Below are 20,643 nucleotides of genomic sequence, written 5' to 3' on the forward strand. Positions count from 1 at the left end.
TCTTGTAATTACCTTATTTTCTATCTTTTTTTTTGCCTGAAAATTTAGGTCGCTGTGCTTCATGGTCACCCCGACTAGCACAGAAAATTTCAGCTCAAAAACGGCCGTTTTCGATGTTTTTAACGGGTGGGAAAGTGCGTGTTTCCCCATTCACTAACATGTACCAAACTGAGATATGTCCTCCAGTTAAAATTTTCGGTCACATGAGGGGGGATCTACGCTCATTTGACATTTGGTGAAATCACCCTATAACGGGAACATGAGTAAGATCTTATGGAACTGTATGCAAATAAAGAAGGCAGGGAAATAGGGTTCGGAGGGAAATATGGAGCAAACATCAATGAATGACGGAGCAGACTTGATAAGCCAAAATGCCTAATTCTGTTCGTATAATTTACGTGCTTATGTTTATTTATTGAAATTTTGATCACTGGTTTATTAATCCGTGTAATTCATGAACCTATGAGCAAGATCTCACTGATGTGGATGGATGCAAAAAAAAAATTCACTGTACTTGTATGTGGCCAAAAAAGTACCATTGATGGAGCAACTCAGTATCTGGCCTCAAACGCCGCCTGTCCTGTTCTGCAGTGATGCTACCGGACCTGTTGAGCGACTCCAGCCTTTTGTATGTGGGGTTTTTTTTTCAGAGCATAAATCTCAAACGACTAGTGTTTGCAGTTCTCAGTGTAAATCAGTAACCGGAGTACTCTCCCTGTACCAACTATAATTCAACACCGCTGCACAACCACCCACCCCTCCCCTCCCTCCTTTTCACAGCTACACCGGGTTTATCGCTAAGGTAAACCCCCTCCCTTGTGCAAGTACTTGTAAGCCGAAGCTTGAAGCCGCCGCGGCATCCAGCGGGGAGAAGGAGACGAGGAGGTGGCGGCGGCGGCGGCGGCAGCAGCAGGGGAAGTGATCCCATGTCGACTGTCTGGGGCAAGGCCGCAAGCCGCGGGCTCGGCCGGCGTCCGCTGCTGATCCTCTGTGCTTGTCTCCGGCTGTGCTCCACCTCCACCGACGGTCGTGGCGGAGGTTCTCCCTGGGCCGAGCATTACGGCACCAAGTCGAGATACCGGGCTGTGGAAGGTGGCGGCGAGGACGGCCCGTCACCATGGCGACCGCCGGCCCGCTGCGTCCAACTTCACCTCAGCGGCCTGATCCGCCACGGCACCCGCTACCCCACCAGCAGGAACGTGCCCCGCATGGCCGAGGCGCACCGGCTGGTGAAGGAGCGGGCGGACACCGGCCTGGGGCTGGTGCGGGACCTGGCCGCCTGGCGCATGTGGTACGACGGGCGGATGGACGGCCGCCTCCACCACCTGGGCGCCTCCGAGATGGCGGCGCTGGCCGAGCGGCTGTCCGCCGGTTTCCCGCGACTCCTGCGGCTCCGGAGCCGTGAGACGGAGCGCCTCCAGTTCTTCACCAGCTCCAAGCACCGCTGCGTCAACAGCACCCTCTCCTTCATCCGAGGCCTGGACGGAGCCTCGGGCCCAGGCCCAGGGGGCCGCTGGCAGGTCGATGACGGCCTCCTGCGCTTCTACGACACCTGCCAGAAGTTCATCCGGCAGGTGGAAAACAACGACACCGCCCTGTACCAGGTGGACAAGTTCAAGCAAGGCCCCGAGATGGGCCGAGTGGTCGGCAAGATGGCGAAGAAGCTTGGAGTGTCACCGGACGCCATCAGCGTTGGTGAGTACCCTCATCATACATACACTAAAAATAACTCTCCCTTTACGGTCTGAAGAAGGGTTTCGGCCCGAAACGTTGCCTATTTCCTTCGCTCCATAGATGCTGCTGCACCCGCTGAGTTTCTCCAGCTTTTTTGTGTAACCCTCATCATACATGTTCAATTCTCGGTCACTCACCTACAAGTAACTCACTCCTCCCCCTTTCCCACTTCCTCCCCCTTCTTTCTCATGGAAAATGGGTGCAGGAGTTGACCATTAGGCCCCCACCGCCACTCAATATGATCATGGCTGATCATCCAAAATCATTACCTTGTTCCTTCCCAATCCCCCCCTTCTCTCATTCACCCCCCCCTTCTCATTTCCCCCCCACCCCCCCCCCTTCTCATTTCCCCCCCTCCCCATTCCCCTTCTCATTCCCCCCATCTCCCCCCTCCCCTTCTCCATTCATCCCCCCCCCCCCCCCCCCTTCTCACCCCCCCCCCCCCTCCCCTTCTCATTCCCCCTTGATTCTGGTTGGACTTGAGAATGATCGTGTGGTCTGACTATAGATGGGTCTTTGTCTATACATTGTGTTCACTTTTACGGCATACGTTCTACCCGAGACCTGCATGGGTTTTCTCTGGGAGCTCCAGTTTCCCCCCCACACTCCAAAGACATACAGGTTTTTTAGGTTAATTGGCTTGGTAAAATTGTAAATTGTCCCTAGTGTGTGTGCAGGCGTTCATCGTCAGTTGATTAATATCACGAAAAAATGTTAACAGTTGAGATGACCTCTTGCAGTTCTCAGCTTCTGAGGTCTCTTTGTTTATTAGGGTCATAGCATGTCCTTTCATGTATCAACCCTTGTAAAAACTCTTAATCATGTTTCAGCCATCTGAAGTTGGCAGCTATCCAGTGGAAATTAATCGGTGAAATTAATCTGTATTTTGTCCCATCGGTCGCATGTTTGGAGAACACGATTTTAATCAAACGATCAGGTTGCAAGACATTTTCAAGGTTGAAATGAATACGAGGTAAATCATGAAGCAGTGACTAAAAGTCATTTATCACAGATTTACAAACTTATAATCGGTGAAAGAATTAAGTTTGAAGACGAATCCAACTTTAACTATGTTTAGCATCAGAGAAATGTTTGTGGTTCAGCATGGAAACAGGCCCTTTGGCCCACCAATTTCGCACCGACTAGCGATCCCCGCACATTAACACTATCTACACACACTAAGGACTATTTACATTTGTACCAAGCCACTTAACCTACAAACCTGTATGTCTTTGGAGTGTGGGAGGAAACCGAAGATCTCGGAGAAAACCCACGCAGGTCACAGGGAGAACATACAAACTCCGTACAGACATGCACCCGTAGTCAAGATCGAACCCGGGACCCGGGGTTCTGGTGCTGTCAGGCAGCAACTCTACCGCTGTGCCACTGTGTCACCCAGAATTATTTAGATCAGGAGAGTATTTGCTGCAGGTTGGTACAGTATATCGAGAGTCAAGAGTGTTTAATTGTTAAATGTACTGAGTGTTTCACGGCACTGGGCCTGTACTCACTGGAGTTTAGAAGGATGAAGGGGAACCTCATTGAAACTTACCGAATAGTGAAAGGCTTGGATAGAATGGATGTGGAGAGGATGTTTCCACTAGTGGGAGAGTCCAGGACCAGGCTGAGGCCATAGCCTCAGAATAAAAGGATGTACCTTTAGAAAGGAGATGAGGAGGAATTTCTTAAGTCAGAAGGTGGTGAATCTGTTGAATTAATTGCCACAGAAGGCTGTGGAGGCCAAGACATTGGGTATTTTTATGGCTTAGATTGATAGATTCTTGATTGGTACGGGTGTCAGGGGTGATGGGGAGAATGCTTGAGAGGGAAAGATAGATCAGCCATGATGGGGGGTGGAAGATTGCAACCTTCACGTGGTCCACCCTGTTTCGACGAATGCAATCAACTCGACGTGCACAAACGGAAGATCAAATAGAACATGTGGTCCAACAACTTTAGCCTGTGCACGCTACACGAAAGAAGAAGAAGAAGCCATGATGGAATGGCAGAGTAGACTTGATGGGCCGAATGGCCTAATTCTGCTCCTATAACTTAGGAACTATGTCCAACCATCTGCCTCTTAACCCCCCCCTCCCCCCCCCCCCCCTCGCCTGTGATTGTCTGACCCGCTATGTTACTCCAGTTTTTTGTGTCCGACACCTATTACCTGCAACACTTCGTTTTGTCCCTCCACACAGTTTTTTCCCCTACCCCCAACCCCCACAATCAGTCTGAAGGAGGCTCCTAACCTGATACATCATCTATCCATTTTCTCCTGAGATGCTGCCTGACCCACTGAATTACTCCAGCACTCTGTGCCCTTTTTTGTACTCCAGTACTTTGGGAGTTTTTTAAAAATCTGATTAAATTTGGGAGTGACTATTGTTTCATTCCTGCTCCATTTTAGAAGCCAAGATTTGCCCTGTAGTACGAGCATCCGAATGGTGACCATGCAACAAGTAATGGTCAGCTGTGACGAGTGTACTGCACTTTCCCAGAGCCATAATGCAATGCTGGGTTTGTACAGTAAAGTCATATAGCAGTCGAGATAAAATGGCCAAGTTCTCTACCATTATGAGTCTGTAGATTCACGCCCACTTCCTTGTCGTCATAGAGTGATACAGTGGGGAAACAGGCCCATCGGATCAACTTGCCACACCGACTAACATGTCCCAGCTACACTAGTCCCACGTCTGCATTTGGCCCATATCCCTTTAAACCTGTCCTATCCATGTACCTGTCTAAATGCTTCTTAGACGTAGCGATAGTCCCTGCCTCGACAACCTCCAGCTTTTTCCATACACCCAACACCCTTGTTAAAAAAGTTACCCCTCAGATTTCTATAATATCTTTCCTCCTTCACATTAAATTGATGCCTCTTGGTTCCGGCAGATACTTTCCTTCATTCTGGCTGTTGTAGGGGAAAGAACAGTGAGGGCTGATAACTAGTAAACGGGAACATGTATTGTGCTCATGTGATGACAGGGAACCGCAGACAAAGTCTAAAAGTAGAGGCATGAAATGCAGCAATAACAACGGCCACATTTCAGGAACTTCATTGATTATGTTCTGGAGTGTACCCATTGTTGTAACAGAAAATTGGATCTACTGTCAACTCCGTTAAAGTTGTGGATAATCATTTTATTCTGTGATCAAGACCTCATTTTATTGTTAATCAAGTTCTTGTGTAATCCTTGTGTCGGTAGTAACTGCAGATGCTGGTGTACACCGTAGATAGACACAAAACGCTGGAGTGGGTCAGGCAGCATCTCTGGAGAAAAGGAATAGGTGATGTTTCGGCTCGGGTTGAGGTCTGAAGTAGGGTCTCAACCTGAAACATCACCTATTATTTTTCTCCAGAGATGCTGCCTGATCTGCTGAGGGACTCCAATTTTTTAATATCTATCTGTGTAATCTAGCCAACTGAGAATATAAAATCGGTATGTACCAAAGTCGAAACTTGGCAGGTAGGCTTTGGCTTTTAATAAGTCGCCTGTTACTTTGAACGGCAACTTCATGTGGCCTTTTGCTCCTACACGGGCCCCATCTTCTTTCAGTCTCAGTGGAGGATGTTACTGAGTTGAGGTTGCGGACTAATACCCTCCTTGTCCTTCCTTTGAAATCTGCTCATAATTCGAATCAAATCGTTGACAAGGAATATATGGGCTAATGTTTTAATCAGTGAGCGTCTCCCCAGAGTCTAATCATTGTGCAATTAAGGTTGCATGCAAAAAGATTCAAGATTCAATTTAATTATCATATGTACCAATTAAGATACAGTGAAATTCGAGTTACCATACAGCCATACTAAGTAAAAAGCAAAAATACACACAGCACATAAAATACAGTTTAACATAAACATCCACCACAGTGGAATCAACATTTCTCACTGTGACAGAAGGCAATCAAGTTCAGTCATCTTTCTCCTTTGAATGGGGCCGTTGCTGACAGTCCGCTCTCGTCGGAATGATCGAAACAGCGTAGGGACAGATCGGAACACTCCGCGGCATGGAGCTCCCGAGTCGGCCGCTTCTTACCGGAGACCGCTGCTTCACGGTGTTAAAGACCCCAGGCCCCGCGGTCGGAGCTGTAATGCTGGCGATCCTCAGCAAAGGATCCCAGGCTCCGCGATGGTAAGTCCGCGCCGCAACCGCGGCTTGAAGCTCTGGGCCGGTCTCCAGGAAAGGCCGCAGCACTCCACATTGTAGGCCGCAAAGGGGGCGGAGATGCGACATGGAGAAAAATCACATCTCCGTCGAGGTAAGTGACTGAAAAAGGTTTCCCCCGATATCTCCCACCCCCGCACCCCCTACATAAAGCATAACAAGGGACATTAAAACAAACATTCAAGACATATTCAAAATAATGAAAACAGAGAAGGAACAAGACAGAGTGCTTGCGAGGCGGTCATTATGGGCGCCACCCGTTGGTGATGCACTACGCACAGTGATGAAAATTCCAAGCTCCTTGTGTCCATTCGGCAGATGTTCTGCCATGTGCTGGGTGAACCACAAGGTGGTGTTCTTACTTTGTTTGCTGGTGCAACATGATAGATTATTGTGGGAGAGGGGGGGAGAGGGAGAAAGAGAGAGAGGAAGGGAGGCAGAGTGAGTCACTGAAGTGTCACTAATGTGAAGGCAACACATTTGATCACACTGAGCTATACATTCTGATTATGAATTTATAATAGATTTACAGAGCTGTTTATGGAGTTTAAACTGTACATGTCCAGGAGTAACTCAGCAGGTCAGGCAGCATCTCTGGAGAAAAGGAATAAGTAACGTTTCGCATCGAGACGTTACTTCTTTGGACTGAAGTAGTCTGAAGAAGGGTCTCGACCCGAAACATCACCTATTCCTTTTCTCCAGAGATGCTCCAGAGATGCTGAGTTACTTGTGTCTATATTCAGTGTAAATCAGCATCTGCAGTTCCTTCCTGCACATATCCAGGTGTGAATTAAGTCCCGACGAATTGCAGCAAGAGTTTTGTTCTCCTAGCCCTTTGCAGTAATGGGCAATGTACCATTTGCTTTCCTAATTGCTTGCTCTACCTGAATGTTTATTTTCTGCACTTTATTGGACTAGTCTATCAGAGTCCCTCTGCACACCTGAATTAAATAGTTGAAACAAAGAACTGCAGATGCTGGTTAATACACAAAATGATACCAAGTGCTGGAGTAACTCAGCGGGTCATGGGCAGCTGACGCTTTGGGTCAAGACTGAAGAAAGGTCTCGACCCAAAATGCCACATGTCCATGTTCTCCAGGGATGCGACCTGACCCGTTGAGTTACTGCAGCACTTTGTGTCCTTTTGACTGTTAATAATTTATTGTATTATTGATTGTTATATATTCACCTGCGTGTTATTGCGTTAATGGTCCTGCAGCGCGTAAGAATTTCATTATTCTGTTGCCAGTATATATGACTATTAAACAATCTTGACTCTTAATCATTAACTGAGATCGGTCGATATTATACTTTATCTGTTTCCCCTTCATTATAACCTGCCCATATCCTTTTGTAAACTCATTGTGTCCTCCCAACATTGACCCACAGATCAACAGAGAAGTTGTCTATACTCTAATTAGCAAACCTGGATGGTCATGTTGTTTTTATTTTTGTATTGCAGATGTGGTGGAAGCAACATTTTATCTCTGCACTTACGAATTCATCCTTAAAGGCATCGTTTCTCCCTGGTGTGATCTTTTCGATAAGAAAGATGCAGAGGTAAAAATGAATTCATTGCAAATAAACTCTTAACAATTAAAGATAGACTCAAAATGCTGGAGTAACTCAGCGAAACTGGAATAACATTGAACTAGTGTACGGGTGATCGTTGGTCGGCGTGGAGTCGGTGGGCAGAAGGGCCTGTTTCCAGGTTGTATCTCTAAACTAATCTAATTCAGCAAATGCTGCCACATCTCGGCCTGGTGAATCATCTAAATATAATACACTTGTACACCAGTTATTGATCAAAATGGCCACTGCAAAAAATGGCTCAGTGCAAGGCTTGGATAGAGTGGATGTGGAGAGGATAGTGGGAGAATCTAGGGCCAGAGGCCGTAGCTGGAGAATAAACGGGTGCACTAGTATTTTCAGCAGTGGGAGACTCCAGGAACGGAGGGCACAGCCTCAGAATTAAATGGCATATCTTTATAATGGAGATGAGGAGGAATTTCTTTAGCCAGAGGATGGTGAATCTGTGGAATTAATTGTCACAGACGCCAGAGGTGACCAAGTCATTGGGTATTTTTTAGGGATTGATAGGTTTGTGATTAGTAAGGGCGTCAAAGATTACAGGGAGAAGGCAGGAGAATGGGGTTAAAAGAAAAAAATGAATCAGCCATGATTAAATGGCGAAGCAGACTCGATGGGCCGAATGGACAAATTCTGCTCCCATGTCTAATGATCTTATGTTTGTAATGCAGTGAGAGCAAAAAAATTATTCTCGTCATCGATACCAAAAAATGTCTAAACAGTACACTCATTTAAAATCAATTATCGCTCTCCAAGGGGTAAATCGGGCATCTGGCATATCACAAGAGGAAATATTGCTTTGTTGTCTAGAACACCATCTGTTACATCTGTTCATTCGCATTTAATGTTTTTGCTTGCTTTGCATGAGTAATGCTTCAATTGGAAAATCTAGAAAACCAATAGACTGACTGTTCCGATTATCTGTTTGGTTATCAGGTACTGGAATACTTGGGTGACCTAAAGCAGTACTGGAAGAGAAGCTATGGATATAAAATAAATGGTCTCTCTAGCCACAAGCTATTCCAGAACATATTCCAATATATGGACCAGACCATCGAAGAGAATGAGAGGTAATGATGATACCTTTGAAACGTGTCACAACACTGGATTAACTGTGTGTCAGTGTAATCAAGCCATGATTCTTGTGCAGATACATTATAGTTAATAAGCACAGGAAAATACTTTATGTTTTCAAATTGGATGCCACGATTAAACTTTGTACATTGTTTATCCTCCAAATTATAGTGCACTTAATCCCAAGGGTAACCAGAGCGCTGGGGGGGGGGGGAAAGTCCCAATCCAAAATGTCACCTATCCATGTTATCTGAAGATGCTGCCTGACCTGCTTAGTTATACCAGCACTTTGTGACATTTTTTCATAAACCAGCATCTGCAGCACTTTCTTTCTACAGCGAAATCGGATGTATCACCAGGCTGAAAGAGAAACAATAGTCTGTGGTCTCAGTGTCAGCAATGTGGCTGCATACTTAGAAAAACGGGAGGCAAAATGAAGGCCAAATGCATAGAACTTCTTCTAAGACCTTGTAAGAGGACCTTTCCAAACAAAACTCAACTTGCACTCCGCTTTAACCTTTCTTTTTAAATCATCAAATCTAATGTTATTATCTCAGCGACATTATCTGCTGTTCCAGGTGTGGGTTCCTGTAGGTGAGACCAAGCGCAGGCTCCGCGATCATTTCGCTGGACACCTCCGTTCAGTCCACCTGGACCTAAGCGATCTCCCGGTTGCCAAACACTTTAACTGCCCCCATACTGACCTTTCTGTCCAGGGCCTCCCCCACTGCTATACACAAATTGGAGGAACAGCACCTTATATTTCGCTTGGGCAGCTTACAACCCAGCGGTATGAATATTGATTTCTCTAACTTCAAGTAACCCTTGGTTTCCCTCTCTCTCCGTCCCTGTCCCACCGTAGTTCTCCGACTGGTTTCACTGTCCTCCTGATTCATTTTACTGATTGTATGCTTTGTCACCTTCCCCTCAACCAACAATGTACATTTCCTTCATCATCATCTACTCTGATCTGTCTTTGTTTCACCTTACAAACTCTCTGTACCCTTCTATATCCCTAGTTTCCCTTTCCCCTGACTCTCACTCCGAAGAAGGGCCTCGACCCAAAACGTCACCCATTCCTTCTCTCCAAAGATGCTGCCTGTCACGTTGAGTTACTCCAGCGTTTTGTGTCTAATCTTCTAATGTTATTATCTTTTGTTATACAAGTTTCCTGACAGCAGATGGGGATGTGAAACCATGATTAGTCAGATATGCAGCCTTTCCATAACCCTGTGGAGAGGAAGCTCTTTTGATGTCAAAGAATTCCAAAGGGAATTCCAAAGGCCCTTCTTCGTTTGGGTAGCATACACCCCGGCAGTATGAATATTGACCTCTAACTTCAAGTAACCCTTGCTTTCCCTCTCTCTCCATCCCTCCCCCTTCCCAGTTCTCCAACCAGTCTGACTGTCCCTGATTACATTTTATCTCTGTTTGCTTTGTTGTTACCTTCTCCTAGCTAACAATGATCTATTCTACGTTTTACTTTATCTCCACCCCTTTGATGTCTTGTTCTCACGCCTTACTTCCTTATCTCTCTATCTCACCCTCCCTTGACTCTCAGTCTGAAAGAAGGGCCTTGACCCGAAATGTCACCCATTCCTTCTCTCCAGAGATACCACCTGTCCTGCTGTTACTCCAGCATTTTGTGTCTATGGAATTAAAACACTTTGTTTTACGAGCTTTTGTTCTTCATGGGGAGTAAATTTAAATCTGTACATGGGTGAAACCTTGCTATCTCTTTTTAGCGTTGTTTTGTTTGTAATGTTGAACACCTAAACCAAAGGATACCATCCTAAAGTCTGTTTTCAAGGTCCCTTTTGTGAATTCTAGGCCAAAGTCAATAATTAAATCCGTGGGTGTACTAGGGCACTGTACTATACTGCAGAGCTTCCACTATTAATGATCTCTAATTGTTGAAATTGTGGTGCGTAGGTCCCGAAACGAAAGAGAGGAGTCAGGTATTTCGAGAGGCAGCTTTATTTATGTTCTTCCTGGTTGTAGGGAAGTCCACGAGAGAAAGATGGCACCCAAACCCTTGCCTTTAAACCCTCTGGTTAAGGGCCGCCTCTGGACTGAATCATTCCCGTGCCGAGGGGTTTGACAGTTAGGACGGCCCGACCCTTGGGAGCCGCCACAGGATCCCCCCCCCCCCCCCCAGAACGCGAGGCATGAAAAGCACCGGCGGGCACTCAACCCGGCCGGACTGCGTGCGGAAGTCAGCCGACTGGGGGGCTGGCGGAGGGACAGGTTGAGGGACAGGCTGAGGGACCGGCGGGAGGACAGGTGGAGTGACAGGCGGAGGGAGCCGTGAAGGGGGGCGCCCTCGAGGCCGAGGTTGGGCAATCAGCACCGGATTTTGAGCCGCCACAAAATATACAAATGCTTTATGTACTCAACATATAGTCCTTGGAAGAAACATAAAATCCTTAAGGGATTGGACAGGCGAGATGTAGGAAAAAAGTTCCAGATGTTGGGTGAGTCCAGTTTAAGAACAAATGGTTGGCCATTTAGGACTGAGATGAGGAAAAACGTTTTCACCCAGAGAGTTGTTAATCTGTGGAATTCTCTGCCACAGAACGCAGTGGAGGCCAATTCACTGGATGTTTTCAAGTGAGAGTTAGATTTAGCTCCTAGGACTAAAGGAATCAAGGGATATGGGGAAAAAGCAGGAACGGGGTACTGATTTTAGATGACCAGCCATGGTCATATTGAATGGTGGTGCTGGCTCGAAGGGCCATATGGCCTACTCCTGCACCTATCTTTCTTTGTTTCTATGCTGGTTTACACTGAAGATAGGCACGAAATGCTGGAGTAATTCAGTGGGGCAGGCAGTATCTCTGGATGGAAGGAATGGGTGATGTTTCGGGTCGAGATCCAATTTCAGACAAATCTCCAGCCTTTAAAAACATTTTTGATATTCAAGCGATGCCAGGTAACTTGGAGTGCGTTGGAATGCAGTGTCGCAATCAGAACATTCAGTCATTATCTTACTGAATGTGGAGAAGAATTCTGGGGCCTAATAGCCTACTACTGCTTCTGATGTAAAAACAAGGAACTGCAGATGCTGTTTCATTTTGAAAAAGAGTTCTGGTGTAGTTCGGCAGGTCAGGCAGGATCTCAGGAAACATAGAAAATAGGTGCAGGAGTAGGCCATTCGGCCCTTCGAGCCTGCACCGCCATTCAATATGATCATGGCTGATCATCCAATTCAGTATCCCGTACCTGCCTTCTCTCCATACCCCCTGATCCCTTTAGCCACAAGGGCCACATTTAACTCCCTCTTAAATATAGCCAATGAACTGGCCTCAACTACCTTCTGTGGCAGAGAGTTCCAGAGATTCACCACTCTCTGTGTGAAAAATGTTTTTCTCATCTCGGTCCTGAAGGATTTCCCCTCTATCCTTAACCTTGTCCTGGACTTCCCCAACATCGGGAACAATCTTCCTGCACCTAGCCTGTCCAACCCCTTAAGAATTTTGTAAGTTTCTATACGATCCCCCCCCTCAATCTCCTAAATTCTAGCGCGTACAAGCCGAGTCTATCCTGTCTTTCTTCATATGAAATTCCTGACATCCCAGGAATCAGTCTGGCGAACCTTCTCTGCACTCCCTCTATGGCAATAATGTCCTTCCTCAGATTTGGAGACCAAAACTGTACGCAATACTCCAGGTGTGGTCTCACCAAGACCCTGTACAACTGCAGTAGAATCTCCCTCCTCCCTATACTCAAGGGAGAACCTGGATAGGTGATGTTAAAATGCCGAGATGCTGCCTGACCTGCTGAGCTACTCAAAGTGCACCATCCCACACTTGCTCAGATAAATTTCCATCTACCATTTCTCCACCTTACCTGTAACTGGTCTATGGCCCGGTGTATCCTGTGACAGCCTCTCACGCTGTCCATAGCTCCATCAATGTTGTTGTTATCTATAAACTTACAAATCAACCCATCCTCCTAACCCCATTCTCCTGCCTTCTCCCCATAACCTCTGACACCCATATTAATCAAGAATTGATCTATCTCTGCCTTAAATATTTCCACTAACTTGGCCTCCGCAGCCTTCTGTGGCAAAGAATTCCGCAGGTTCACCACCCTCTGACTAAAGAAATTTATCCTCATCTCCTAATTCTGAGGCTCTGACCTCTAGTCCTAGACTCTACCACTAGTGGAAACATCCTCTCCACGTCCACTCCATCCATTTTATCTCTATCTATTTGTTGTGCTTTGATCGCCGATAAAGTCAGGGTTTGACTAGGACTGGTGGCTTCTGGCCTGGAATTTGTTTTGTCTCCACGGATGGGACTGGATTTAAACGTAGAAAATCCTACCACCGTACTGGCTTCAGCTCTGCTGTTGTAGCCAGCATCGATCAAGATGTTCTGGAAGATTAGAGGAAAAAAATAAACAGGTGCTTGGTCCAGAATTCAACAATCACAAATTCCAGGCCATCCTAATCAAATATCAAGCATATACAGTAAGTGCCTGTGATTCCGTACATTTTCTTCTCGTAAATATGCTTTAAATTTCTTCATTACATGGCAAACTTTGCTGCCAACAGTAGTTTAGTGTAGAGATACGGTGCGGAATCAGGCTCTTGAGCCTACCGAGTCTGTGCCGACCAGCGATCACCACACACTAGTGCTATTGTACACCCACCTGGGACAAATTATGATTTTGCCAGGCCAATTAGCTTACAAACCTGTACGTCTTTGGTATGTGGGCGGAAACCGGAGCTCCTGGAGCTAAACTACACTGGTCGTGGGGAGAATGTACAAACTCCATACAGACAGCACCCGTAGACAGGATTGAACCCAGATCTCTGGCGTTGTGAGATCTGGGGTCAACGGGTGCTGTCTGTATGGAGTTTGTACATTCTCGCCACGACCAGTGTAGTTTTTCTCTGGGAGCTCCGGTTTCCTCCCACCTGAACTCTACCACTGCGCCACCATTCCTCCAAGTAATTTAGTTTAAGGATTTTATAATAGGAAGGTTCTGCTGATGCTGGTTTATACCAAAGATAGATGCAAAGTGCTGGAGTAACCCAACGGGTCAGTCAGCATCTCTGGAGAAAAAGGATAGGTGACGTATCAGGTCTGCCAGTCTAAAGAAGGGTCCCGACCCGAAACGTCATCTATCCTTTTTCTCCAGAGACGCTGCCTGACCTTGTGTGCTATCCACTCAAAGAAAATAATCAAGAATCAATGAATACAATCAAGCCATCCACAGTGCACAGATAAAGGATAAAGGGGGACAACATTTTGTGCAAGATATAGTCCAATAAAGTGTGAACAAAAATAGTTAAAGGTTTCCAATGAGATAGATAGGTCAGGTCCGCACTCTGTAACTGATGAGAGGACCGTTCAGTATTTTCAAATGATGTCTTGAACAGTTTGGTTTACTTTGTGATTACCCATTTTTTGGCCTTCATTCTGATATGCTATTTGTAGACTGTTTCTGGTGTTAAATGTTGTGACTGTGAGCAGTTAACTCTGTTGGCCCGAGCTGTGAACTGCCCGAGGCAACATTCATACATATTTATATCGGTGAACCTTGTAGCATTGACTGATGCATTATATAAATGAACATCTAGCCCTGTCCTGCAGTTCCTTGCAAAGATCATAGATGGTCCACTTGGCGAAAAAGCCGTAGTAGGTCATGGGTAATTTTTAGCGCCATCTTCGGAACCGGCTTTGCGATTAGTATCTTTACCTGCAAGTGCAGAGAATGCAGCGCCCCTTTGGTTTCTTGTGTCTCCATCTAACCTTGTGAAGTGAAATGTACAGTTTTGCTCCTAAGAAAAAGAATGTATGTGTTTCTATGAAAAGTAATACATATCCTCTTTATGAAGGTGCAGCACAGTGGCACCGTGATAGATTTGCTGCCGCCTTACAGCTACAGAGACTTGGCTTCAACCCTGACTACAAGTGCTGTCTGTACGGAGTCTGCATGTTCTCCCTGTGACCACGTTGGTTTTCTCCGGGCGCTCCGGTTTCCTCCCACAGTCCAAAGATGTGCAGGTTTGTAGGGTTAATTGGCTTCCGTAAATTGTCCTTAGTGTGTAGGATAGAACTGTGTGTACCAGTTGATTTATTTCAGAGATAGATAGATAGATTCTTGATTAGTACAGGCGTCAGAGGTTATGGGGAGAAGGGAAGAGAATGCGGTTAAACCCCCTTTTCACGGGGCGACTTGACGCAAGAGGTAACCAGAGTTTAACATCGTGGGAACCTCGTGCGATAACAGTATGGCATTCGTGGACCACCGTGGCGCTAACGGCAGGTAATCGTGTAACTTGGGTACTCGGGAGAAAATTCAAACATGTTTGAATTTGTCCAAGAGTGACTTGTACACTTGTGGTTGAGCATTGCAACATTTTATGAACGTAGTGGCCAGTGCGATATCCGTAGTAACTCTTGCGGTCACCGTGGGAACTCCTGCGAACGGTGAACCCGGAAGTTGGATAGAGTGAATCCAGCCATTTACATACAAATCTAATAAAACTAGCTAACAAGCATTTCATTAATGTCAGTGTGTCTCTTTTTGTCTGAAAGCAGTTTCTAACTGGAGGAACTCCGCGGGCCAGGCAGCATCTACGGAGGGAAATTGACAGGCGAGCCTTTCCTCAGGCTGCCTTATCTCTCTCTACACCCCCACCCCCCCAACTCCCACCCACACACACAAATGCTGGAGAAACTCAGCGGGTGCAGCAGCATCTATGGAACGAAGGAAATAGGCAACGTTTCGGCCCGAAAAGTTGCTTATTTCTTGTGTATGTGTCGGAAGGAACAGCAGATGCCGGTTTAAAGAGAATGAGTTCGACGGCAGGCAGCATCTTTGGGGAGAAGGAATGGGTGACATTTCGGGTCGAGACCCTTCTGATATGCTGCTTGTCCCGCTGAGCTACATGTTGTGTCTATCTTCGTTTTAATCCAGCATCTGCAGTTCCTTCCTGGCCGAACCCGATTGAAAGATGAGAGGCTGGGCGATAGAAATCATTAATTGAATTAAATAACTAGATACCTGTCTAATCGTATCTACAGGATTGTACAGGCTAGATGGAGGAAGAATGTTCCCGATGTTGGGGGAGTCCAGAACCAGGGTCCCAGTTTTACAGTCTACCGTGGGAACTCTTTAATTACAGCGGGAAACCTTCAGTTTCCCAGGGGGTCGGGACGGGACTGGAGTTGGGAGGGAAAGGTGGGGGAGTCGAGGGGAGAGGAGGGGGAGACAGAATGGGGGTGTCTTCATTTACTGGCGGTGGGTGTCTGTCACTGAAACAGGCAGGTGAGATTTCACATTCACCTTGTGTGTGCCACTCTCTCTCTCTCCCTCCCTCCCTCCCTCCCTCTCACACAGGCATGAATGGAGGAACTCCGCGGGCCAGGCAGCATTTACGGAGGGAAATGGACAGGCGACCCATTCTTCAGGCTGCCTTATGTCTCTCTCCCCCCCAAACTCCAACCCACACACGCGAATGCTGGGAGAAACTCCGCGGGTGCAGCAGCATCTATGAACGAAGGAAATAGACAATGTTTCGGCCCCACTGCACCCGCTGAGTTTCTCCAGCATTCGTGTGTGTGGGTGGGAGTTGGGGGGAGGGGGGGGGAGAGAGACATAAGGCAGGCTGAAGAATGGGTCGCCTGTCCATTTCCCTCCGTAAATGCTGCCTGGCCCGCGGAGTTCCTCCAGTCATGCCTGTGTGAGAGGGAGGGAGGGAGGGGGAGAGAGAGAGAGAGAGAGAGAGAGAGAGGCAGTCCTGGTCAGTCCTTTGAAGATAGACACCAGTTGCTTGGAGCAACTCAGCGGGACAGGCAGCATCTCTGGAGAGAAGGAATGGGTGGCGAATGGGAAGGTCGAGAGCCTTCTTCAGACTGAAAGTTTCACCTCTCAGTAGATCATAAAATAACACAATCATCACGGTCAATGTGAGACACAGTCTTTATTCATATTTGACAATATAAAAAGACGACTTCTTGCACATATTGAGAGAAGGTGCATCACACCAAACAACATTTGTCTAAAAAAACACAGATTATTCTTCAGCTCATTAAAGAGCTCGGGTGAAAAAAACGAATATAGTGTGTGACAACAAAGTAACATCATTTGTGCCACGTGATTAACTACACTACAGTCCACGATGTTCATTCACGATTAACGGGAAAGATCGGGAGACGGACAAGTCACTCGCACAAATGACAGAATTGCCGAGTACCGTGGGAACTCTTTACTCTACCCCCGTTATATCGTGTGATATCGTGCTAGACCACGACCACTCCACTCTGGCTACATCTTGCGTCAAGTCGCCCCGTGAAAACTAGCCATTAGGAGGTGGAAGATAGATCAGCCATGATTGAATGGTGAAGTTGAGTTGATGGGCCGACCAGCCTAATTCCGCTCATTTCACTTGATCTTATATTGTTGACAGGACTGTGCTTGTGTATTATGAGCTGTCGTTCACAATAAGTCAGATGATGTTTAGTTTAGAAATATGGAGTGGAAACAGGCCCTTCAGCCCACCGAATACATGAAACATGAGATTGCGCGAGGGCGGGGGGGGTGAAGGGAGTCCGTCTACCCCACGACAAAAGGGGGAGGAGTTGTACAGTTTGATAGCCACAGGGAAGAAGGATCTCCTGTGGCGTTCTTGGTGGAACCAGTCCGTTGCTGAAGGTGTTCCTCAGGTTGACCAGTATGTCATAGAGGGGTCATTTCCATTTGTCATTTCCATTTTTGAAAAAATTATACACATTTCAGCTCTCAGCAAACCTTTGTATTCGTAATAATTAATTTAATAAGGGTAATGAAGGGTTGATAAAGGGATAGGGTTAATAAAGATTCAGACATTTTGTATCAGATATGTGACTTCCTGTGTATGTTTGCTCAAGTTGAGCAAAGGAATTTGTAACGTGGATGTATACCAGTCTACGACATTGCATAGAAAATACGTCTTGCATAGAAGTGTGACACAGGATATGCATCCTTGAAGCACCATGCTTAAACCATATGATAGATCTTTATTCATCCCCAGAGGGGAAATTGCCAACAGTCGTAACACACAACAAGGTACACGAAAACTTGACATTATAATTAAGGTGAAAGTGTTGGTTGGCTGTCGTGTGCACAGCGCTTTAACTGGAACGAACAATCAAACAAACGTAGGCTTATTCTCTGGGCAGAGGATTTTAAACCTAGAGTGCCTCCCTCCCCACACTGGGTCCCCCTTTGTTCTCCCACCGTCCCACATGGCTGTCCCCCCCCCCCCCCCCCCCGCCGCACCGGGTTCCCATTGTTTTCCCCTGTCACAGATCGATATTGTCACAGGTAGATAGAAACATAGAAATTAGGTGCAGGATTAGGCCATTCGGCCCTTCGAGCCTGCACCGCCATTCAATATGATCATGGCTGATCATCCAACTCAGTATCCTGTACCTGCCTTCTCACCATACCCCCTGATCCCTTTAGCCACAAGGGCCACATCTAACCCCCTCTTAAATATAGCCAATGAACTGGCCTCAACTACCTTCTGTGGCAGAGAATTCCAGAGATTCACCACTCTCTGTGTGAAAAATGCCTTTCTCATCTCGGTCCTAAAAGATTTCCCCCTTATCCTTAAACTGTGACCCCTTGTTCTGGACTTCCCCAACATCGGGCACAATCTTCCTGCATCTAGCCTGTCCAACCCCTTAAGAATTTTGAAAGTTTCTATAAGATCCTCCCTCAATCTTCTAAATTCTAGCGATTACAAGCCGAGTCTATCCAGTCTTTCGTCATATGAAAGTCCTGACATCCCAGGAATCAGTCTGGTGAACCTTCTCTGTACTCCTCTATGGCAATAATGTATTTTCTCAGATTTGGAGACCAAAACTGTATGCAATACTCCAGGTGTGGTCTCACCAGGACCCTGTACAACTGCAGTAGAACCTCCCTGCTCCTATGCTCAAATCCTTTTGCTATGAATTGTTGTGCTGGGGAGGAACAGTGAATGTTCAGCGTGTAACGCATCCTATTTTTAAAATTATTGCAATCTTTGTTTTCATTCCTAGTGCATTCTAAGAAGGCAAGATTTAATTTGTGTTGTACTGTTCAACAGGGTTGAAGTTTAACATTTGCCTGTGTTGTTCCATTGAATCACATACAAAGGTTAAAATAGTAAGCATCACCCATACCGACAGTCCAATTGTCCCAAAGGCTAACAATTAAATATTGGTCTAATTAGTCTATTGTTTGAGGGAATACCTTGATCAAGATAGACACAAAATGCTGGAGTCACACAGCGGGTCAGGCAACATCTCTGTAGAAAATGACTTATTTTTCTCACACCAGTTTTTCTCCAGAGATACTGCATGACTCCAGGGCTCTCACTTAACTTTTTTTCCCTGTTGCCAGCCGGGCAACCTTGGCAGCTTTTTAGGTTGGTTATTTAAGATGGCTTGCATGACGCAAGCGATAATGTGCTCGGACGAAGTGCGTAGTTACCAGTCGGAATTATACTCAATGAAGCATTCACATATTATTTCTGCTTCAAATAAAGTCACAAACTAAACATTCACCAATCAAGATCTGTGCAGGATGAATGGGGGATCACTACAGGATGAATGAGGGGAAGGTGCAGGGTAAGTGGAGGGTGGGTCAGTATGGGATGAATGCGTGGATTACAGGATGGATGGAGGAGAAGTGCAGGATGGATGGGAAAGGGGTAAGTACAGGGTGAATTGGGGAACCAGTGTAGGATGGGGGGTGACAGGAGAATCAATGCGAGGTGGATAGGGTGATCAGCGCAGGATGAATATATTGGGGGGGGGGGGGGAGATGGGGAGGGAAGCACAGGGGATGTCAGTGAGGACTGAATAGAGGCTGGAATGGGGATCAGTGCGGGATGGAGAGGAGGGGTCCCAGGATAAGGGGGGGGTGGTGGTGGAGGGGGTGTACAAGAGAGAGAGAGAGAGAGAGAGAGAGAGAGAGAAGGGGGGGCGAGGTGTGGAGGAAGGAAGGTCAGATTCAGATTCAACTTTAATTGTCATTGTCAGTGTACAGTACAGAGACAACGAAATGCATCAGCGCTCCTCGGACAATATCGCCCCACTGCCCTGGCCGTTGGGAATTCCTCGCCACCGCCTCCCTCCTCCGCCAGCCAACAGCAAGGTGCGGGGCCGAGCGGTGCAGCATAAAGATCCCATAGGATCTTTGGTGCAGCTGCTTCAGAAGTGTCGGAGCGAATGACGGGTCCCGCACAGCGGCAGCAGTGGCTCCATCTCCTCCTCCCTGATAGCGGCCGCTGCTTGCAAACCCGCTAATGGCGATAACCGCTTTTTTAAAAAAAACCCTCCCGCACCCCGAGGCCTCCCCCTCCCGTCCCGGAGGGTTTTTTTTTTTTTAAAGCGCCGTAAGCGGATTTGCAAACAGCGGCCCTTATCAGGGCGGGCGGGGTGCGGGAGGAGGAGGAGATGGAGCCGCTATGCGGGGCCCGTCATTCGCCCCGACCCTTCGTCACCCCGCACCTAGTATCTTTCCCAGCCGTCATCGTCGACACAAAACGTCGCGTTCCTTTTCTCCAGAGATGCTGCCTGACCCGCGAGTTACTCCAGTTTTTGTGTCTATCTTCGGTACAAACCAGTATCTGGTTGCCAAGCCGGGCAAAATGACTCGGTGTTTAGGTTGCCCGGCGGCGCTTTGAGTGGTCAGTGGCACCCGGGCAACCGTTAATTTCGAGCCTTGGACTCGCTGAGTTACTCCAGCATTTTGTGTCTATCTTCGGCAGCAGCATCTGCAGTTCCTTCTTGGACATGCCTTGATTAAGGTCAGGAATACTGAGGCTGTACCCAACACACTGCCTTTGGTTTAGTTTAGAGACACAGCGCGGAAACAGGCCTTTCGGCCAACCGAGTCCGCACTGACGACCCCCGAACATTAACACTATCTTACACACACACACACACACACACACACACACACACACACACACACACACACACACACACACACACACACACACACACACACACACACACACACACACACACACACACACACACACACACACACTACAGACATTTTACATTTTTACCAAGCCAATTAACCG

General features: G+C 47.0%; 1 protein-coding gene across 3 annotated transcripts in view; it reads left to right on the forward strand.

The window, feature by feature from the left end:
* The first annotated feature begins 228 nt into the window (after positions 1-228).
* minpp1b (multiple inositol-polyphosphate phosphatase 1b) overlaps positions 229-20,643 on the forward strand; it is a 69,593-nt gene continuing 49,178 nt past the window's right edge. For 2 of the 3 annotated variants that reach the window (XM_055647252.1, XM_055647254.1), the window contains exons 1-3: positions 229-1,695; positions 7,363-7,460; positions 8,427-8,560. In XM_055647252.1, coding sequence (XP_055503227.1) covers positions 927-1,695; positions 7,363-7,460; positions 8,427-8,560 — 1,001 coding nt within the window. In that variant the 5' untranslated portion in view covers positions 229-926. The remainder of the gene's footprint in view (positions 1,696-7,362; positions 7,461-8,426; positions 8,561-20,643) is intronic. The other variant, XM_055647253.1, reaches the window with a different exon arrangement.

Source organism: Leucoraja erinacea, chromosome 15 (assembly GCF_028641065.1).
Source record: "Leucoraja erinacea ecotype New England chromosome 15, Leri_hhj_1, whole genome shotgun sequence".
NCBI lineage: Eukaryota > Metazoa > Chordata > Chondrichthyes > Rajiformes > Rajidae > Leucoraja > Leucoraja erinaceus.